The sequence below is a fragment of the Mytilus edulis genome, chromosome 3, assembly GCF_963676685.1.
Source record: "Mytilus edulis chromosome 3, xbMytEdul2.2, whole genome shotgun sequence".
Classification (NCBI taxonomy): domain Eukaryota; kingdom Metazoa; phylum Mollusca; class Bivalvia; order Mytilida; family Mytilidae; genus Mytilus; species Mytilus edulis.
In genome coordinates this window covers 66,054,868-66,070,039 of record NC_092346.1, presented here as the reverse complement: position 1 = coordinate 66,070,039, position 15,172 = coordinate 66,054,868, and the positions used below count along the sequence as shown (strand labels likewise).

Genomic DNA, 15,172 nt, shown 5'->3' with positions numbered 1-15,172 from the left:
ACTTATGTATGTCTATTATCTGATTATTCTTTATCCCGCATTGATTGTTATATATTGTATTGTTAAGTTTTTATTATATATTGTTTTCGGTTTTAGGTAAGTTTCTTTTCTAAGTTCTACAGCACTTTCACAATTTCTAATTGAAAAATCGAATTAAAATGTAGAGGTGGAAAACTCGGAAAACGTTGCTGACTTTGTCACATATGGGACTATCAAAACCCAGGAACTTCTTCATTAACTTGTATATTATTCTCTACCATACGCCTGTCTTTTTGTACTTGAATCGGTTTCTATCTAATTGATTTCTTTATAAAAAAAAACCAATAGTGTAATATTTCTCAAAAACATAACGCTTTGATAATCTTGATTAACTATTCAAATTTACAAAATCTCTATTTGTATGATAATTGTTATGTTGTTGGGTTATTGACGTTTACCAGATATTTACCTCACAAGTATACGCAAGAGAGTGAATATGGGTAATGAGGTATGTCCATAATGCTCAGAATTGTCCAATGATTAAACTGTTAAACGTAAGGAAAAAATGTTTGACTTTTATTACAACTAATGACCAGTCAATGTCATACTCGTGGGTTTGAGAGTTTGGAATTTGTCATTAAAACCTACAATTATAAATCTTTCAAAAAATGACATTTATAAGTATTCCATGAGAATTTTACCACCCTTTTGACAGGAATTAAAAAAAAATGAACATTTTGATATTTTAAGGTTGATAGCATTTTATTCATCACTTTATATTTCCACTTTTGCCTTTGGATCGTTCAAGTCTCATTTTTCCAAAATGTGTACCAGTGATTACCATTTAGTCAGCTTCAGTGTAAAGCTTGAACCATCAGTAGGGAAGAATCTGTCTGAGGCTGAAACAAATATATTGTCACTGTATTCGATCAATTATCAAATACACGTTTTATGTTATATAAAATGTTATAACATTGTTTAATAAGGAGCCACTTTTGAACTTTACTGAAAAAAAAATAGTCAAGTTCACTCGGTGGACGATAGTGTTTCGTTATAACATTCACCATCGATGAGTTACTTGAATTGAGACACAGACTGAGTTTTAAACCCTTTCAACCCTGAGCAATTGTTATACAAGAAGTACAGACATTTTTCATTTTACTATTCACTTTACAGGGTAGTATAAAAAGTAAAATAACAGCAGCAAAAAGAACTCCGAGGGGAATTCAAAACGGAAAGTCACTTATCAAATGACAAATAAAAAGAGCAAACACACGGGAAACAACTTTCATATTCCCGACTTGGTACAGGTATTTCCTTATAGTATTTTTGGTGCTTTAAATCTGGATTTATAGCTAGCTAATTGGAAACCTCTTCCTTGTATGACAGTTGCATAGAAAATCATCATAATGACAACGGTGTGTGAGAAAGAAAATACAGAAATGACGACTAAACGGTATAGAATTTTTCTCATGTTTGAAGGTCGATTAGTTGCTATAATTGGGTAAATAGTTGTCTCATCGGCAATCATACCACATCTTCTAATTTTGGTTATACATGGTAGGTTAAAAAATCAAACATTAGGGTACAGCAGTCAACACTGTGATATAATCTTAATCGCTATAAACACATCACCTATGTCAAAAAGAAAAAACAAAATGGCATAAAGACACTTTTTAGACGACGCACATATGCAAATGAAAGAAAAAAGCACGAACATCGTTATTATAGATCTAGTGCATGTAGCCTTAATTACGTATTCATTGTCATATAAAGGTATTCACGATACTCAACAGTGTGTATCTCCTGCATATTGCAATATATACATATAGTGAAAATTTTGCGTTTTTTATAGTAATAAAATTATTCTTAGAGACCCCGTCAAGTCAAAAGTAGTCATTATTAATTGCAAATGGGTGACACCAGGGAAAAAACATTTAATCTGAGTATCGTATTATTTCTTGTACAAAGTTTAACGTTTTGCGTTGTTTTTAAAATCGACATACTTTAAATTGCATAGTTTTACTGTATATCGTTATCCTAATATTAAGCCTTAATTACCAAACTCTGCACTCTTTTGCTGAGACTTACTATTTTGAGTTGAAAGATGGTCGAAGAATATATTACACAGCTATACAGATATTTAAGCCTCTGCATTCGCAATCCGAATTATAAGGATGTAGTGATAATAATTTTGATTCCGGAGACAATAAATTTGATTATTACCTGTAGACAACGGAGTGTCATTAGAATCCAACATCTGCCAATATTGTCTATTTACAGTTAGAGCATCCATACCGCAAACAGATCTGATCGATTGACCATATGTTGTTGTAGTACTTGTAAAGCTGAAAAAAACAAAAAAAAACGTTAGTATTTGTTAAATTTCTTTAGAGTTATAGTTTCTGAGAGTTGTCAATTTCGGTTGATTTAAAAAAAAAAAAATTCTATTCAAAATGTATCGGTTTCAGTCGTTAAATTACTATTTATGCTCTAGTGTACAAAAAAATAGTTCTTTTTTTTCTCTTTTTGTCATTTGCATAATCAATCAACTTAAAACATGTTTCGTCCTGATAATAATGAACTTCATATTTTAAGTCAAATAGGTTTTGATACTTATATTAGTTCTTACCTAAAAGAAGAATCAGCAGCTTGTAAATTCTGCAATGCATTAAATAGCGTCTGACCTTCATTTAACGACACTGACCACACTCGGTTGAAATGACCTGATACGTTGTTTATAACCGTAATTTTAATCGCGAATACCTTCAACGAAGGAGGAGTAGTAACTGAAAGTAAAGAAATAAAGTGGGCTTAGAATAACAAAATAAATGCCAATATGAATATCAATTTAGTACTTTAAGCTTATTTTAAGTAATTATTTGTACATTTATTTATTTTTATAAATTGTATCTATATTTATCGTAAACAAATAAATATTTCATTTTTTTCATCCTCCATGTGTGTGTATCACTGTGTAACATTTTTTTGGAATATAACTTATAAATTGTAAACAAATAATTATTCCTACTAAACAAATGGACAAAACAATGCGTATTCATCGCACTTTGTATAGTTTTGTTAAAAAATATAAAGAGGGAAATTAGACACGCTTATCATGGCGACAGGTATCCGCAAAAAGTACTATACTAATGAAGAATGAAATCAGTACATTCGCATATGCTTTCTTTACACATTATTTCACATCAGTATTTTCTTTTCATTAAAATACATATATATGCTAGTTGTGTAGTTCTAGTTTACAATATATTATGGTTTGTTTTACTTCTTACTTATACTTAATTGAACAAGTCCATCGTTATACTTGGAAGCTTTACCTATTATGTCCGATATACAGGGAGTTCTGCCGACATCGATGTACGACTTTTTGGCCAAGGCTGGTAAAACAGACAACAACATAGACTTGTGTGGATTTTTGCTTCGATCTGAAGTAAATATTTTAAAACAAAATAACATGATTACAGTTCAACTTATAATTACCATTGTAGGAACAGCGGTTTGCCTTATAAAATGTCAAAGCCATAAAACATAAATTTATGTTCGGTTATTCTATATTTTCGAAATATGTTTTGATACGTTGCACGAAGGATGAAGAATAGGAATTCTGTATTTCTAGTAAATCTTGTATAATAGATTAGACAACTACCTGAAAGATTACGATTTGATAGATGTCGATGTAAAAACTTACATTTTTTCTCACAAATACTGCGAATTTCAATCTATTTTATAGGATATTTTATGAATCGGTTGAGAATGTTTTGCCTGAATTTTTTTCATTTTAAAGCAAGGGTGTATATTTGTATTCACTAATGTGCAACGTGCACTAGATAACAATGTTTATGTGTATGTGTACTAATCTTATTGAATAAAATTGTGAATATATATACTTACCAATAGAATTTGCCATGTATGCTATCCCAGCATCTGACAGTGATTCCAATGATTTATTGTGGCTTGCAAATATTGCCTGATTTCGGTAAAATATATTTTAAAATTAAAAAATTAAAAAAGACTGGCGTATATATGTATATTTTGATCTGCTATCATTTTATTTCAGTGTTTCTTTAAGCGAAAAAAAATATATATATATATAGCGAACAAAAAATTTGCGAAAGAAAATTTACAGATCTAACATTGTTGGGTTGATGTTTAGACGAGTTATATATATATATATATATATATATAATATATATATATTATATACTATTATCTTACCTGATGGTCTTAACGAAAAAGACGAGAAAAGATACAGGAAAGATAAAGAATAATTTAATACAAAGCATCGTCCTTTTTATCCCGTAATATTGGCCAATGTACGTTGCTACCTTCAAATACCAATTATGTATTTTCAAGGCAGCTAAATCCAAGTGCAACATATACATTGAGCTGCAAAATTTTCTTATTTTCAAGGCAACTAAATTCAAGTGCAACATATACATTGAGCTGCAAAAGTTTCTTATCATCTACATCCGATTTCACCTGGATAGATGCACGCTTGATAAAGCTAGTTGGTCTAGCGAAATATTGCGTTTATTTTCATCATTTTCTAAATATTTTAAACATTCTTAAATTTACATACTAAATTGTGTCTTAAAATTACATTGTTAGGCAATCTACTATCATATTAATTGATATAAATATAAAAAAGAATGTCTTTGACATATTTTAACCATTTTTCAATTTTCCAAAATATCATCTGTAGAGAACTGGTTTGAAAACCGCATTTCAAAGCTTTTCCCCTTTTTTGGCTGAACACTATATTAACGGCTAATTATGTTTTAATTACCTGTACTGCTAATGCTGTAGAATATTCATTTCCGTATAACCCTTTACTATCACGTTTGTGTAGAATATATCTAAATGCTGCCTTTGATTGTGATGAATATGCAGCATCATTGACACAAGCATAGGCTAAATAAACCATCGCAGCTTCGTCTGAAATTAAACATTGTAAGTAATTAAACACATCCAATCGTTCACCATATTGTTCACGATACCAAAAAGAACACTATACCAAAATTTACTTAGATGTGCAAATTCATTTTTGGTTCTAATTAATGTCAAGATTCCCCATATTCACTCCGTAAATTTTACGGACACCAACACGAATTGGTTGATCCATACGATGTATCTCTGTCCAAACTAACTATAGACATTTTTACCACGTGTTAGATTGTGGTTTGTCATTACGTCGTCTGATCTTTTGATTACCGAACGTGACTTATTCCCGAATGCGACTGTTTTGCTGAGTGTGAATTCGTATTGCTTTAAGACGTGGCACGGTACTTTTCAATCCCAAATTAATTTGTTGGGTTTTGATGTTGTGTTTGTTGTTGTCATCGGCTTTTGTCAAATGTCTTAACGTTTGTAGTTGTAAATCGTATTTTTTTCTGTTATTCGTGTGTTGTATTGATCCAGTTCATTTGGTAGATTTAATTTTTGATCAACGAAATTTACACTATATATTTGGTTTGCAGTTTGATCAAAAGAAACACCCACAAAGCTAGATAATACAAGTAATTATCTAATTACTACTACAATTAAATATTAATAAGTATTATATTTTCACTGTTATTAATATAAGTTAGATAAATCATACAAATCTAATTTTGAATTTCGTCCAAATTCTTTCTTAATTTTCGAAACACGTTTTAGAAATTGAAATGTGACGTCACTTTGGGCGTTGCATTGAATATGGTTAACAGGGCTGTGTTTTTGTAATGTTTTCGTTTTCAATCTATACAGAAGCTAGTCACCACTTCAGTTTAATCATGTATATCTATTATATAGTCATTTTATAAAATTTACTGTTTGCAAAACTATGTATTATCCTTGATAATAATGATGTTTGTGTCCCAGGCGGATAAAATGGCCTCACAACTTTTTGGAACTTTTGGTCCTCGGCGATCTTCAACTTTGTAGTTGTTATGGCTTTCAAACTTTTTACATCCGAGCATAGTTTTGTGTGGACGTAGCGCGCGTCTGGCGTATACAAATATTTTTTAACCTGTTACTTTTTGACGGCTATTATCGTTCGTTTCTCTGTCCTATATTTTCTCCCATTTATCTGTTTATTTATTGTAACCCTGTCGTGTAATGTTGTCATTTGAATGTTATAATTAACACTGTCATTAAAGTGGGAGGTTTAGCAAGCCACAAAACCAGGTTCAACCCACCATTTTTTCATAAAATGCCCTGTACCAAGACAGGAAAATGGCCGTGGTTACATTATAATAGTTCGTTTCTGTATGTGTTACATTTCGCTGGTGTGTCGAAGTTGTCTCCAAGTTCTCTTATATTTGATACGTTTCCCTCAGTTTTAGTTTGTAACCCGGATTTGTTTTTTCTCTATCGATTTATGAATTTTGAACAGCGGTATACTACTGTTGCCTTTATTTATCACATATTATTGTTACTCATATATGTAGTTTTCCTTCTAAATTGGTTAAGTAAAAAAATCGAGTCAAAGCAGAAGAATATAAAAAATTGAATAATTCCGATAAGTTGTTTAGCAGTTGTTATTTAAACTGTCTGGTTCTATGTTTTATGCGTTTGTTTACTTTGCAGTTCAGTATTTCTGTTGTTCAAACGTTTTTCGTCTTATTGTTGATCTGTCCCTCGGATTTGGTTTGTGACCCGTATATGTTTTTGCTTAATCGATTGATGACTGTTAGTTGCCTTTGTTTATGACAGCGAATAACCACGAATATTACTTTGAAAATGGAATAGATTCAAAAGTACGTATTGAAAATTCAAAATAGAAGTTGTTGTCTCTTTGGCACATTCCCCATTTCCATTTTCAATTTTAGAGATAGTTTCTGAGGAAAATTTAATATAGAAATAATGATTGTTTTCTCGATTTAAAAGCTGAAGGCAAAGTTGAAAAGCGGATTCCTTATTTTACTATTATCATAGTGTTTGTGTCCTGTAGAATTAACTGCATTGAAGTTTTAAAAATAATTATAGAAAATATATTTAAGCTCATGAATAAAAATTGCATTCATGATATAAATAAACTCATCATAGATACCAGAATTGAAATTTTGTATATTTGCCAAACGCGAGTTTCGTCTACAAAAGACTCATCAGCGACGCTCGAGAAAAAAAAGAGTTGAAAAAGGCCAAATCAAGTAAGCATATAATAATTAAAGGCTGGAAATTATATGTGTTGTCGTCATATTTACTTATTATTACACGATTGGCGTCTAACTACCAATGATACCTACCAACACCGAATGTATAGTTGCCTGGTTCAGTTGAAATATCTTTCAAATAAGCTGCATCTACAGTAGCGTTCGCGTTACACAATGACAGAACAACAAGTGCATATGCAAACTTGTTGTTTTGAAAATGTTTCGAAGATACGTTTAGATGGTTCTGGAGTTTATCTATCAAGTTATGTCCATAGAAGTTTCTTGGATCTTGACATGTAGCTGTTAGTCCGAGGACGTAATGAGCTAACTTGCCGCGTCCCCATGCAGGATTTGTCAGTGCTACATCGCTGTAAAAAGATAACAATCTGTTTCATAAGATCTTATTTCACATTGTTGTCTTGTTTTAATAAAAAAAAAATAGCCAAGATTTTGAAACCAACACAAATACCTGATTATATATTTGTATAAATTATAGACATTTATTCAAAGAAAGGCCACTCAAAATAATTAAGAATCCAGTTAAAGGTTTTTTTGTGCTAAAAATAAATCTTCAATACACTGTTCATTTTGGTCATTAAACCGTAAGTTGACTTATTGGTTATCATATCACAACTCCTTATTGTTCGAGTGAATAAATGCAAAAAAACGAGCACACAAGTCTTATACAATATGTGATTAGACAAATGTAAATGAAACTTTATCAAGCATATTGATTATCGGCTCCCAGGAGTCGATATTAGGAATTGAACGATGGACAGTCAGTGTGTTAATTTTTCTTGCTACCTGAATGGAAGATATTACGAGACGTGAATAATCAAAGTTTATTGATTGGTTAGGACAATCCAAACCTAGTAAATGTCCTTCAATCCCGTGGAGAATCGGATTTGTCCTCTCTATTTTAGCAACTAGAGTTTGCCACGTAATTAATCATGCATATTCATGATATTGGTACACAGGTAATAGTGCGGTGACAGAAGTGTAAAAAGTCGTCTAGATCGCGAGTTTAATCTCCCCAAATAACACACGGCTAAAAATGGTCTTAACTTAAAGACAAATATGTCTTCTTTAGTTTTTGCCCTGTCGTCAGAATTTCGTACGGTCACATTTTTCTAAAAAGTCGTTTTAATGACTAGTAGTATATAGGAGAGTTTCAACCCCCCTTTTTCAAAATGAAAAATTGTGTATGTTTGCTTACATTTAACTGAAATAGTTTTTCCTGACGCTATTTTCAGATATCGAAATATTCTATTTAGTATTTCATTTTCTTATAATCTATAAAATTTGCGAAGTTTAGACTGTTAAAAATTTAGGTAATTTTAATCGCAAATTCAGACACAAACTTTAGTTTCTTCTTCATTGTAGTAAAACAAATTATCCCGTAATATTTTTAGCATATAGTATTTCATAAAACTAATCAGTGATAAAAAATTTGGAACCAAAATATGAAAAAAACCTTAAGAAATCAATGGAAAAAGAATGGAATAAAAAACTTCAATTTCAACACGGAACTTAATCACTTGCCTTCCGTCACATTTTGTGTATTAGTCAATAATTTGGTCTCAACTGATATATGACATTACTACCTTTTCGCTATTATATACACATATTTGCACTGATATATGCTACAATCTTTGTGTGTATGTGTTTATATTCTATGTTTTTTTGTTATAAAACATTAAATATACTTTGTCAGAAAAGTCTAATTGTAAAATTCAAATAATTTACGGATAGTTTCAGTAAATATTCCGTGATACGTCAAGTCCGTTGCAACTTGCCCCATTAAGTCCAAAGAAAAGACAAACGTTGTTAAATTTTATGCAGTGTTTAATATGCAAAGAAAAGAAAAAATGGACTGACATTTTGAGTCAATTTACCAGTATTGGAAAGTCGATTTTTATATCTGCATTGAATAAAAGATTAGACGAGGTGAACATCAAGATGTTTCATGCGGAAGCTGTTAATTTACAGAAGTCCGTGCAGGCTGTTTATCGTTGTTCATGCTACAAAAGTTACACAAGTAAACATATTTGTTCCCCCTTTTAGAGCGAGGAAGCTTCTAATCTGATATTTAATGACGACATACAATTTTCGGACTGTTGTCCCTCTGTTTCGGTATGTGTACGCGTTCTAGAATGCAGTCGTTCAACTGGAGCGCTTGTATATTTTGTTGCAACCAAACATTTTAGAAAGATCAAGAACTACTCAAGTTTGAATCAGATGAGCGTATTAAAAATGTTTTAACCGTGTCAGATAAAGTTAAAGTTAAAATAGTTTCCCGTCCCTCTTTTAAACTTCAAGCACTCTGTCATTTTGGTTGCATTACAAATTATTTGCTAAAAACGAAAAAAAAGCAGATATCTCAGATCACGATACTGCTTTTACTAATTTTATTTTGGCTATTGACAACGATGTTATGGTCATTCCTCATGACACCGTTACTAGATAAATATATTACTTAGTAGTAGATCTTTTCTTCCAGCTGATTCTAATTTAAAATATTCTACTTGTAAAATGCAGTCTAAATTCATTGATTTCTATAGAAATTCAGTTGTCAAACAACTTCAACAAGTTCAAGGCAAATATAACAATATTTTGTAGCAAAATAACTATTTAAGATGCCATATCAGCTGCAAGTCAATGGAAAACTGAACTCAAAATTTTAATGTCAAATGTAATAGACAAAAATAACGGACAGATATGTCATTCCGCTGCAAGTATACAAATAGAAAAGACATATCTACAAACTGTACAGAAGTATACCCAACTTCGGAAGAATTGTCTTGTTCTTCTTCAATTCAGTCAATGCCTTCGTCTTTATTGCAACTAATTTTATGGTAACTCAATGAAACTGCATAGCCAAAACTATTCTCAGGAAATACATGTAGCATCACAGAAATTTCTTAATTGCTAAGCAGTTGTTGCGTCAACCGTTTGTGTTGCCATTTGTTTTTACTGCTTTTCATTTCATATTGGCTTTACAAATGTACAATGAGTTTGGTTCGAAACACCTTGTTGAAATATTGAATGCCAATGGATTTTATGCTTCTAAATAGAGTGCGACGCTATCTAATGTGTTGCCAACCATGAAATTGAGCGAAATGAAGACAGTGTGTACGTCTCATGCATAATGTTTCCCCCATCATCTTTGAGGACAAGCATATGGATGTCATCTCCCCATTTTAGATCTCTGTTAAATCTTGGATGAATTGAAAGGGATGGTTTGAAGCTGGTATTTCTTTGGGAACAAATGTCTTCGGACTTCCTACAATACCTTGTCTGTACTTATAAGAAAATCTCAAAATTACGTGTTTGCTTTGAACAGTACCTTTCATGTGCATACCTGTGGCCATGAGTGAAATGTATAGAAATATTATAAACATGTCTTGTGACGGTTGGTGAAAATGAAGATGATGGAGATAACGGTTGATTAGGTATATAGCTTGTTGAACTGATACACACGGTCCCACCCCCGGGTTTGGGGAGTGTTGGCGTGCCCTTGAAAAAATCAATCACGCTACATTTTGTTTGTGTCTGTTTCAAGTCACGAGACGGTAATGCAGTGTTTGTCGTATGTTTCTTTATAATATATTTTTTTGTTTCTTATTCATTTTGTACATTAATCAGGTCGATAGATTTTTCGTTTGTTTTACAATATTCATTTCGTGAATTGAAGACTATGCAGTATAAATTTTACTCATTGTTGAAGCCCGTACAGGACATATTGTTAATTTATGTCTCATTTGGATGGTTGCCTCATTTGCAATCATATCACATCTTCTTTTTTTTTTATATGGAATACTTTTGAAGTTTGTGGTACGTTGCAAGGATAAAAAGGGGGGATATAGGTACAAAAGTTATAATGTAATAGATATTAACCAGAGTAAAATATGCAACAACAGATAATACTATATGGAAGCAGTAATAATTGTGAAAAAAACCAAAAGCAACAAATAGTCTATAATAAAACGTAAAGTATCCGCAATTCAATTTGAGGTCATATTTGACTGTAGGGTTCTATTGCTTTGATTTGATACCTCACCCAATATGATAGTTTAAAAAATAATTTTTAAGTATTGTCCTGCATGACACTTGATTTTTACCTGAAATTAAATTTTTTCAAAAGGTTAAGGTGCTCTAAACATTTTATAGGTTGAAAACTTAATTTTTGAGGTTTTGTATATAAAACGTCGTTTTAGGATTTTTTTGATAAAATAAATCTTAATGATTAAGGTTTATGTATAATAACAAACATTAATAAAGCCAAAACAGTATCGTTTGTATTTATGTAGAGTTTAGAAATAGAAAAAAATGTCAAAATTGAAACCCTCCCAAATTTTCACAGATTTTCACGTATGACCTTTGACCTCAATTTAAAAAAATTGTGACCATACCAAATCCTGACGACAGGCATATTATTATAGTACACGATTTTCTCTTTCCAATGATATATTATATAGGTGTGTGTTCGGTGGGGAGATTAAATTCAAAAAAATCTACCTTCAGTCACCGCACTATAACTTTTATCTATAAATAGTCGAATCTTCTGGAGTTTCGTAAACAACAACGTTAAACAATATATACTACTTCAAATCGTGTGACCTCACGTGTGTGGTAAAATTTGTTGATTGATGCACGTGGCTATTCTAGTAAACGAATTAATCTACAAAGCGAGAGCACTTTCCATTTTCATCAGCTATAAAGAGTAGACTAGCCCTTTTTAAAAGATTAATATGCTTGTTTGTTGTTTGTCTTTAAGTTTTTTTTTTCTTTTCTATTTTATTTTTTTTTTGCCATGACAATGTCAGTTTGTTTTTGACTTATGAGTTTGAATAATCTTGAAAATATTTGTCCTTCTTTTCTTTTGAAATCTTTAACGCATAATACTTATTAGTGATCTGCAGATATGAAACACTTTCATACTTGCTGATTGCAGATAACAAATCCAAGTTCATTTGTTTTACACTTATATACGAGGCAGGATCTTTCTTTGAAAACCATGCATCATTCGCCATATGAAGTGCAATTATTGCCTCAGCCTCAGAACGCTCTCCCCATCCCCATTCAGTATTTCTTTGTTCAAGAAGCATACGAGTGCCATCCTCTATTGCGCATTGCCTAACTGTAAGAATGATTATTAAATAATAAATTATCTAGTTGCCTTTTATACAACACATATAAAACACAGCATTACAAGTAACACCAAATTTATAAATTTAACTTGTAATTGAACGTTGAAATATCCCTCTTGAACAATGCTTCCTTCAAGATGAAACGCCTAAAGGAGTTGAATAATTATTTTTCAAAAAAATTATAAACCCTCAAATTATATATTTTTTTTCTTCTAAAAAAATGTCCATAAAGTTTAATTGATACTTGAAGTAATTAATATTGGATTTTCCAAAGTCTGCAATATTTAGCTGGTCAAAAGGATTTCATAGAAGAAAATATATGTTTGCCTTTTTCTATATTTTTAATGACAAGGTTAACTCAATATATGTAAACTACCTTCGCGTACTGAGAGTTGTCTTCAATTACTTATCTTTACCTATTGATCAGTCGCCTTTTTTTTTTTACTTTAAAAAATCAAAATTTTTATCAAAAATACATTTACTTTGACTTTTTCATTGACATTATTTTTTTTCGTTAATTATCACAATTACATTTGAACGCTCGATGATAATTCAATTCTATAATCAATATAAAAAAATTAGGTCTTGTTTTGTCATAATTCATACCTTTGTCTCCGGTAAGCATAATGTGACCGCTGCATCCGGTATGGTTTTCTCCTATAAAAGAGCATTTTGAACATTAGCATCATGATTAGACGAGTCTTCGGATTAGCGCATATACTTTATATAATAAATAGAAGTTTATAATATTTTGTTTCAGGACAGTTTGACAACACGAATGCGATAGGTGAATGGAAATGTTCCAGATAACATACATTACACAATATTACCTGGGGTTATTGGATATAAAAGTGCATATTTTGTCTGAACCAGATTAATAAAATCTTATGATGTACTATTGACTTTGAAAGTTGCATGACTGACTGGAGTCGACCAACAAACACATTTGACGGCTGTTCTTGTCTTTAGAGGTTGACGAGAATTGCCTTTTTTCGCCTTTTGTATATATATTTGTTGTATTAAAGTATTATAAAACAGCATACATACATGTAAATAGAGAAAAGCTTTGATGGATACGATATCAACAAAATAGGCTGAAGTTGTCAATTTCAGGTGATAGCATTTTGTTTCTAATATTTTACTTACACTCGATTCAAGTGATATTTATTATATGCCATACTATTACGGAGTTTGTTTTAATGAAATAAATATAAATAATTGTTTTAAAATTTCCATTCATGTAGAGTCAAACACAGTCATAACTTGTGTTTGATTAATGTGGTTACAAAATTATAAGTTAGAAAAAACACTTTTGAGACTATAAAAGAGAAAAAAGCTAACCGCGCTTTTTCGTTACGATTATTAGAAAATTGGTTTTTCGAATTTAAAAATTTTTTCATAATTCATATCCTATTTTGTATACTTTTTTCAATCAGGAAGAACGACTCAAATGAAAAAATCTCAAGTAAACCGACAGTCATGGAGTTTATTCGAATACGTAATTAAAAATAAATAATAAAATAAATTATAATTAAAGATCATTAAATTCCCAATCTGAAAAAGTTAAGATACCTTTAGGTAGCAGAAAACCTCCAGCCATCTGAATCAAGATGCTAAGGATGGTAATGTCTTTAAACATTTCTACCAGGATCTAAAATTGAAAACAACAGCAATTTTACACGATTTTATATTGCACAACCCTTGACTGTTAAAGACTGCTACTATTTTAGTTATAACAATTATTCTATCAAAAATGCTTTTAATACATTGACAATATTTGAATATCTTTTTCTATGTTCCGATTTGTTGTACTTTTGTTTGTCTTTGTCTTTTTTTAGCCGTTGCGTTGTCAATTTAGTTTCGATTTATGATTTTGAATGTTCCTCTGGTATCTTTCGCCCATCTTTTAAAATGATTTCGAATCTAAAACTATTGTTGCTTTCTTCTCATCTATTTTTATTAACTTACCCAAAAACATAAGGCATTTGCAAACAAACGTTACACTGTTTTTGGTAAATGCCTTACAGTGACAACTTATCTTGAGTTTGCAATTGATCTGGCATGATTAATTTTATATAATGAAAATAGGAAGGTGTATAAAATTACCGATTTAGAATAGACATAAAACACTATGTTGTATTATCCATAATCAAGAAATTTAGCTTTTTTAATATGATGGACATGTCATCCGTAAAACCTTCGTGGGTTTTTTTCTTCACCGGACAGGAATATCAAATAATCAAATGATAATTGTGATTAAATGGTAATTTTATATTAATACTGACCTCAGTAGCCACTGTCATGTGATGCACATTGTCTTGTCTTTAGAAATAAAATAAAAAGGAAAAACAAACAAATCCGAACTTACCGAATTGAAAAAGGTAAAGTCTATAGAACCTAACAAAATCAAACACTCGACTACATCAAACAGCAACTGGAAAACAACTTATATTTCTCTCATGGTACTGTACATGTATTATAAGTAAAACCAGGGATAATAGCTAGCTTAAAGAGGCACTAGCTACGAGCTTTATAAAAAAATCTAATTTATTATATTTTTTGCTCAATCTTTAATGAAATGCAAATAATGAAATTACTATTCGCTTTTAGCAGCCAATATGGTTCAATTTTGTTAAAATAAGCTAATACACATTGATTATGATTCGATCTCATTGAATCCGTATTAATGTGAACTTCAATTTAACCCCTTACCTTGAAATGGATAACACGTGAATTGTATGTGTAAAGATATGTAAAGGAAAACAATGTCAACATGGAAAGTGAAACAAAGGTAAATCATTTGATTAACTGATTCGATCTACAAAAAATCATTCTTGTACATGTAAAAACGATGATTAACATTTATTTTTCACCTATGATATGATATTA

The 15,172-nt window shown here is 30.8% G+C and overlaps 1 protein-coding gene across 1 annotated transcript; it reads right to left on the bottom strand.

Annotated features, from left to right (window-relative positions):
- Positions 1 to 722: 722 nt before the first annotated feature.
- On the bottom strand, positions 723 to 14,601 carry LOC139514468 (cobalamin binding intrinsic factor-like). The gene is made up of 11 exons (XM_071303776.1): positions 14,569 to 14,601; positions 13,856 to 13,934; positions 12,890 to 12,940; positions 12,075 to 12,273; positions 7,227 to 7,501; positions 4,787 to 4,935; positions 3,892 to 3,967; positions 3,318 to 3,425; positions 2,612 to 2,768; positions 2,206 to 2,327; positions 723 to 878 (listed from the first exon to the last, which is right to left on the bottom strand). Exons 1-11 carry the CDS (start codon positions 14,584 to 14,586, stop codon positions 817 to 819), a joined length of 1,296 nt encoding a protein of 431 aa, XP_071159877.1. The 5' UTR covers positions 14,587 to 14,601; the 3' UTR covers positions 723 to 816.
- Positions 14,602 to 15,172: the final 571 nt, after the last annotated feature.

Coding starts and splice junctions, on each gene's coding strand:
- LOC139514468 (XM_071303776.1), bottom strand. Junction 2,769..3,317: donor CTGTATATCGGACATAATAG/GTAAAGCTTCCA, acceptor CTTTACTTTCAG/TTACTACTCCTCCTTCGTTG. Junction 2,328..2,611: donor GCTGCTGATTCTTCTTTTAG/GTAAGAACTAAT, acceptor TGTTTTTTTCAG/CTTTACAAGTACTACAACAA.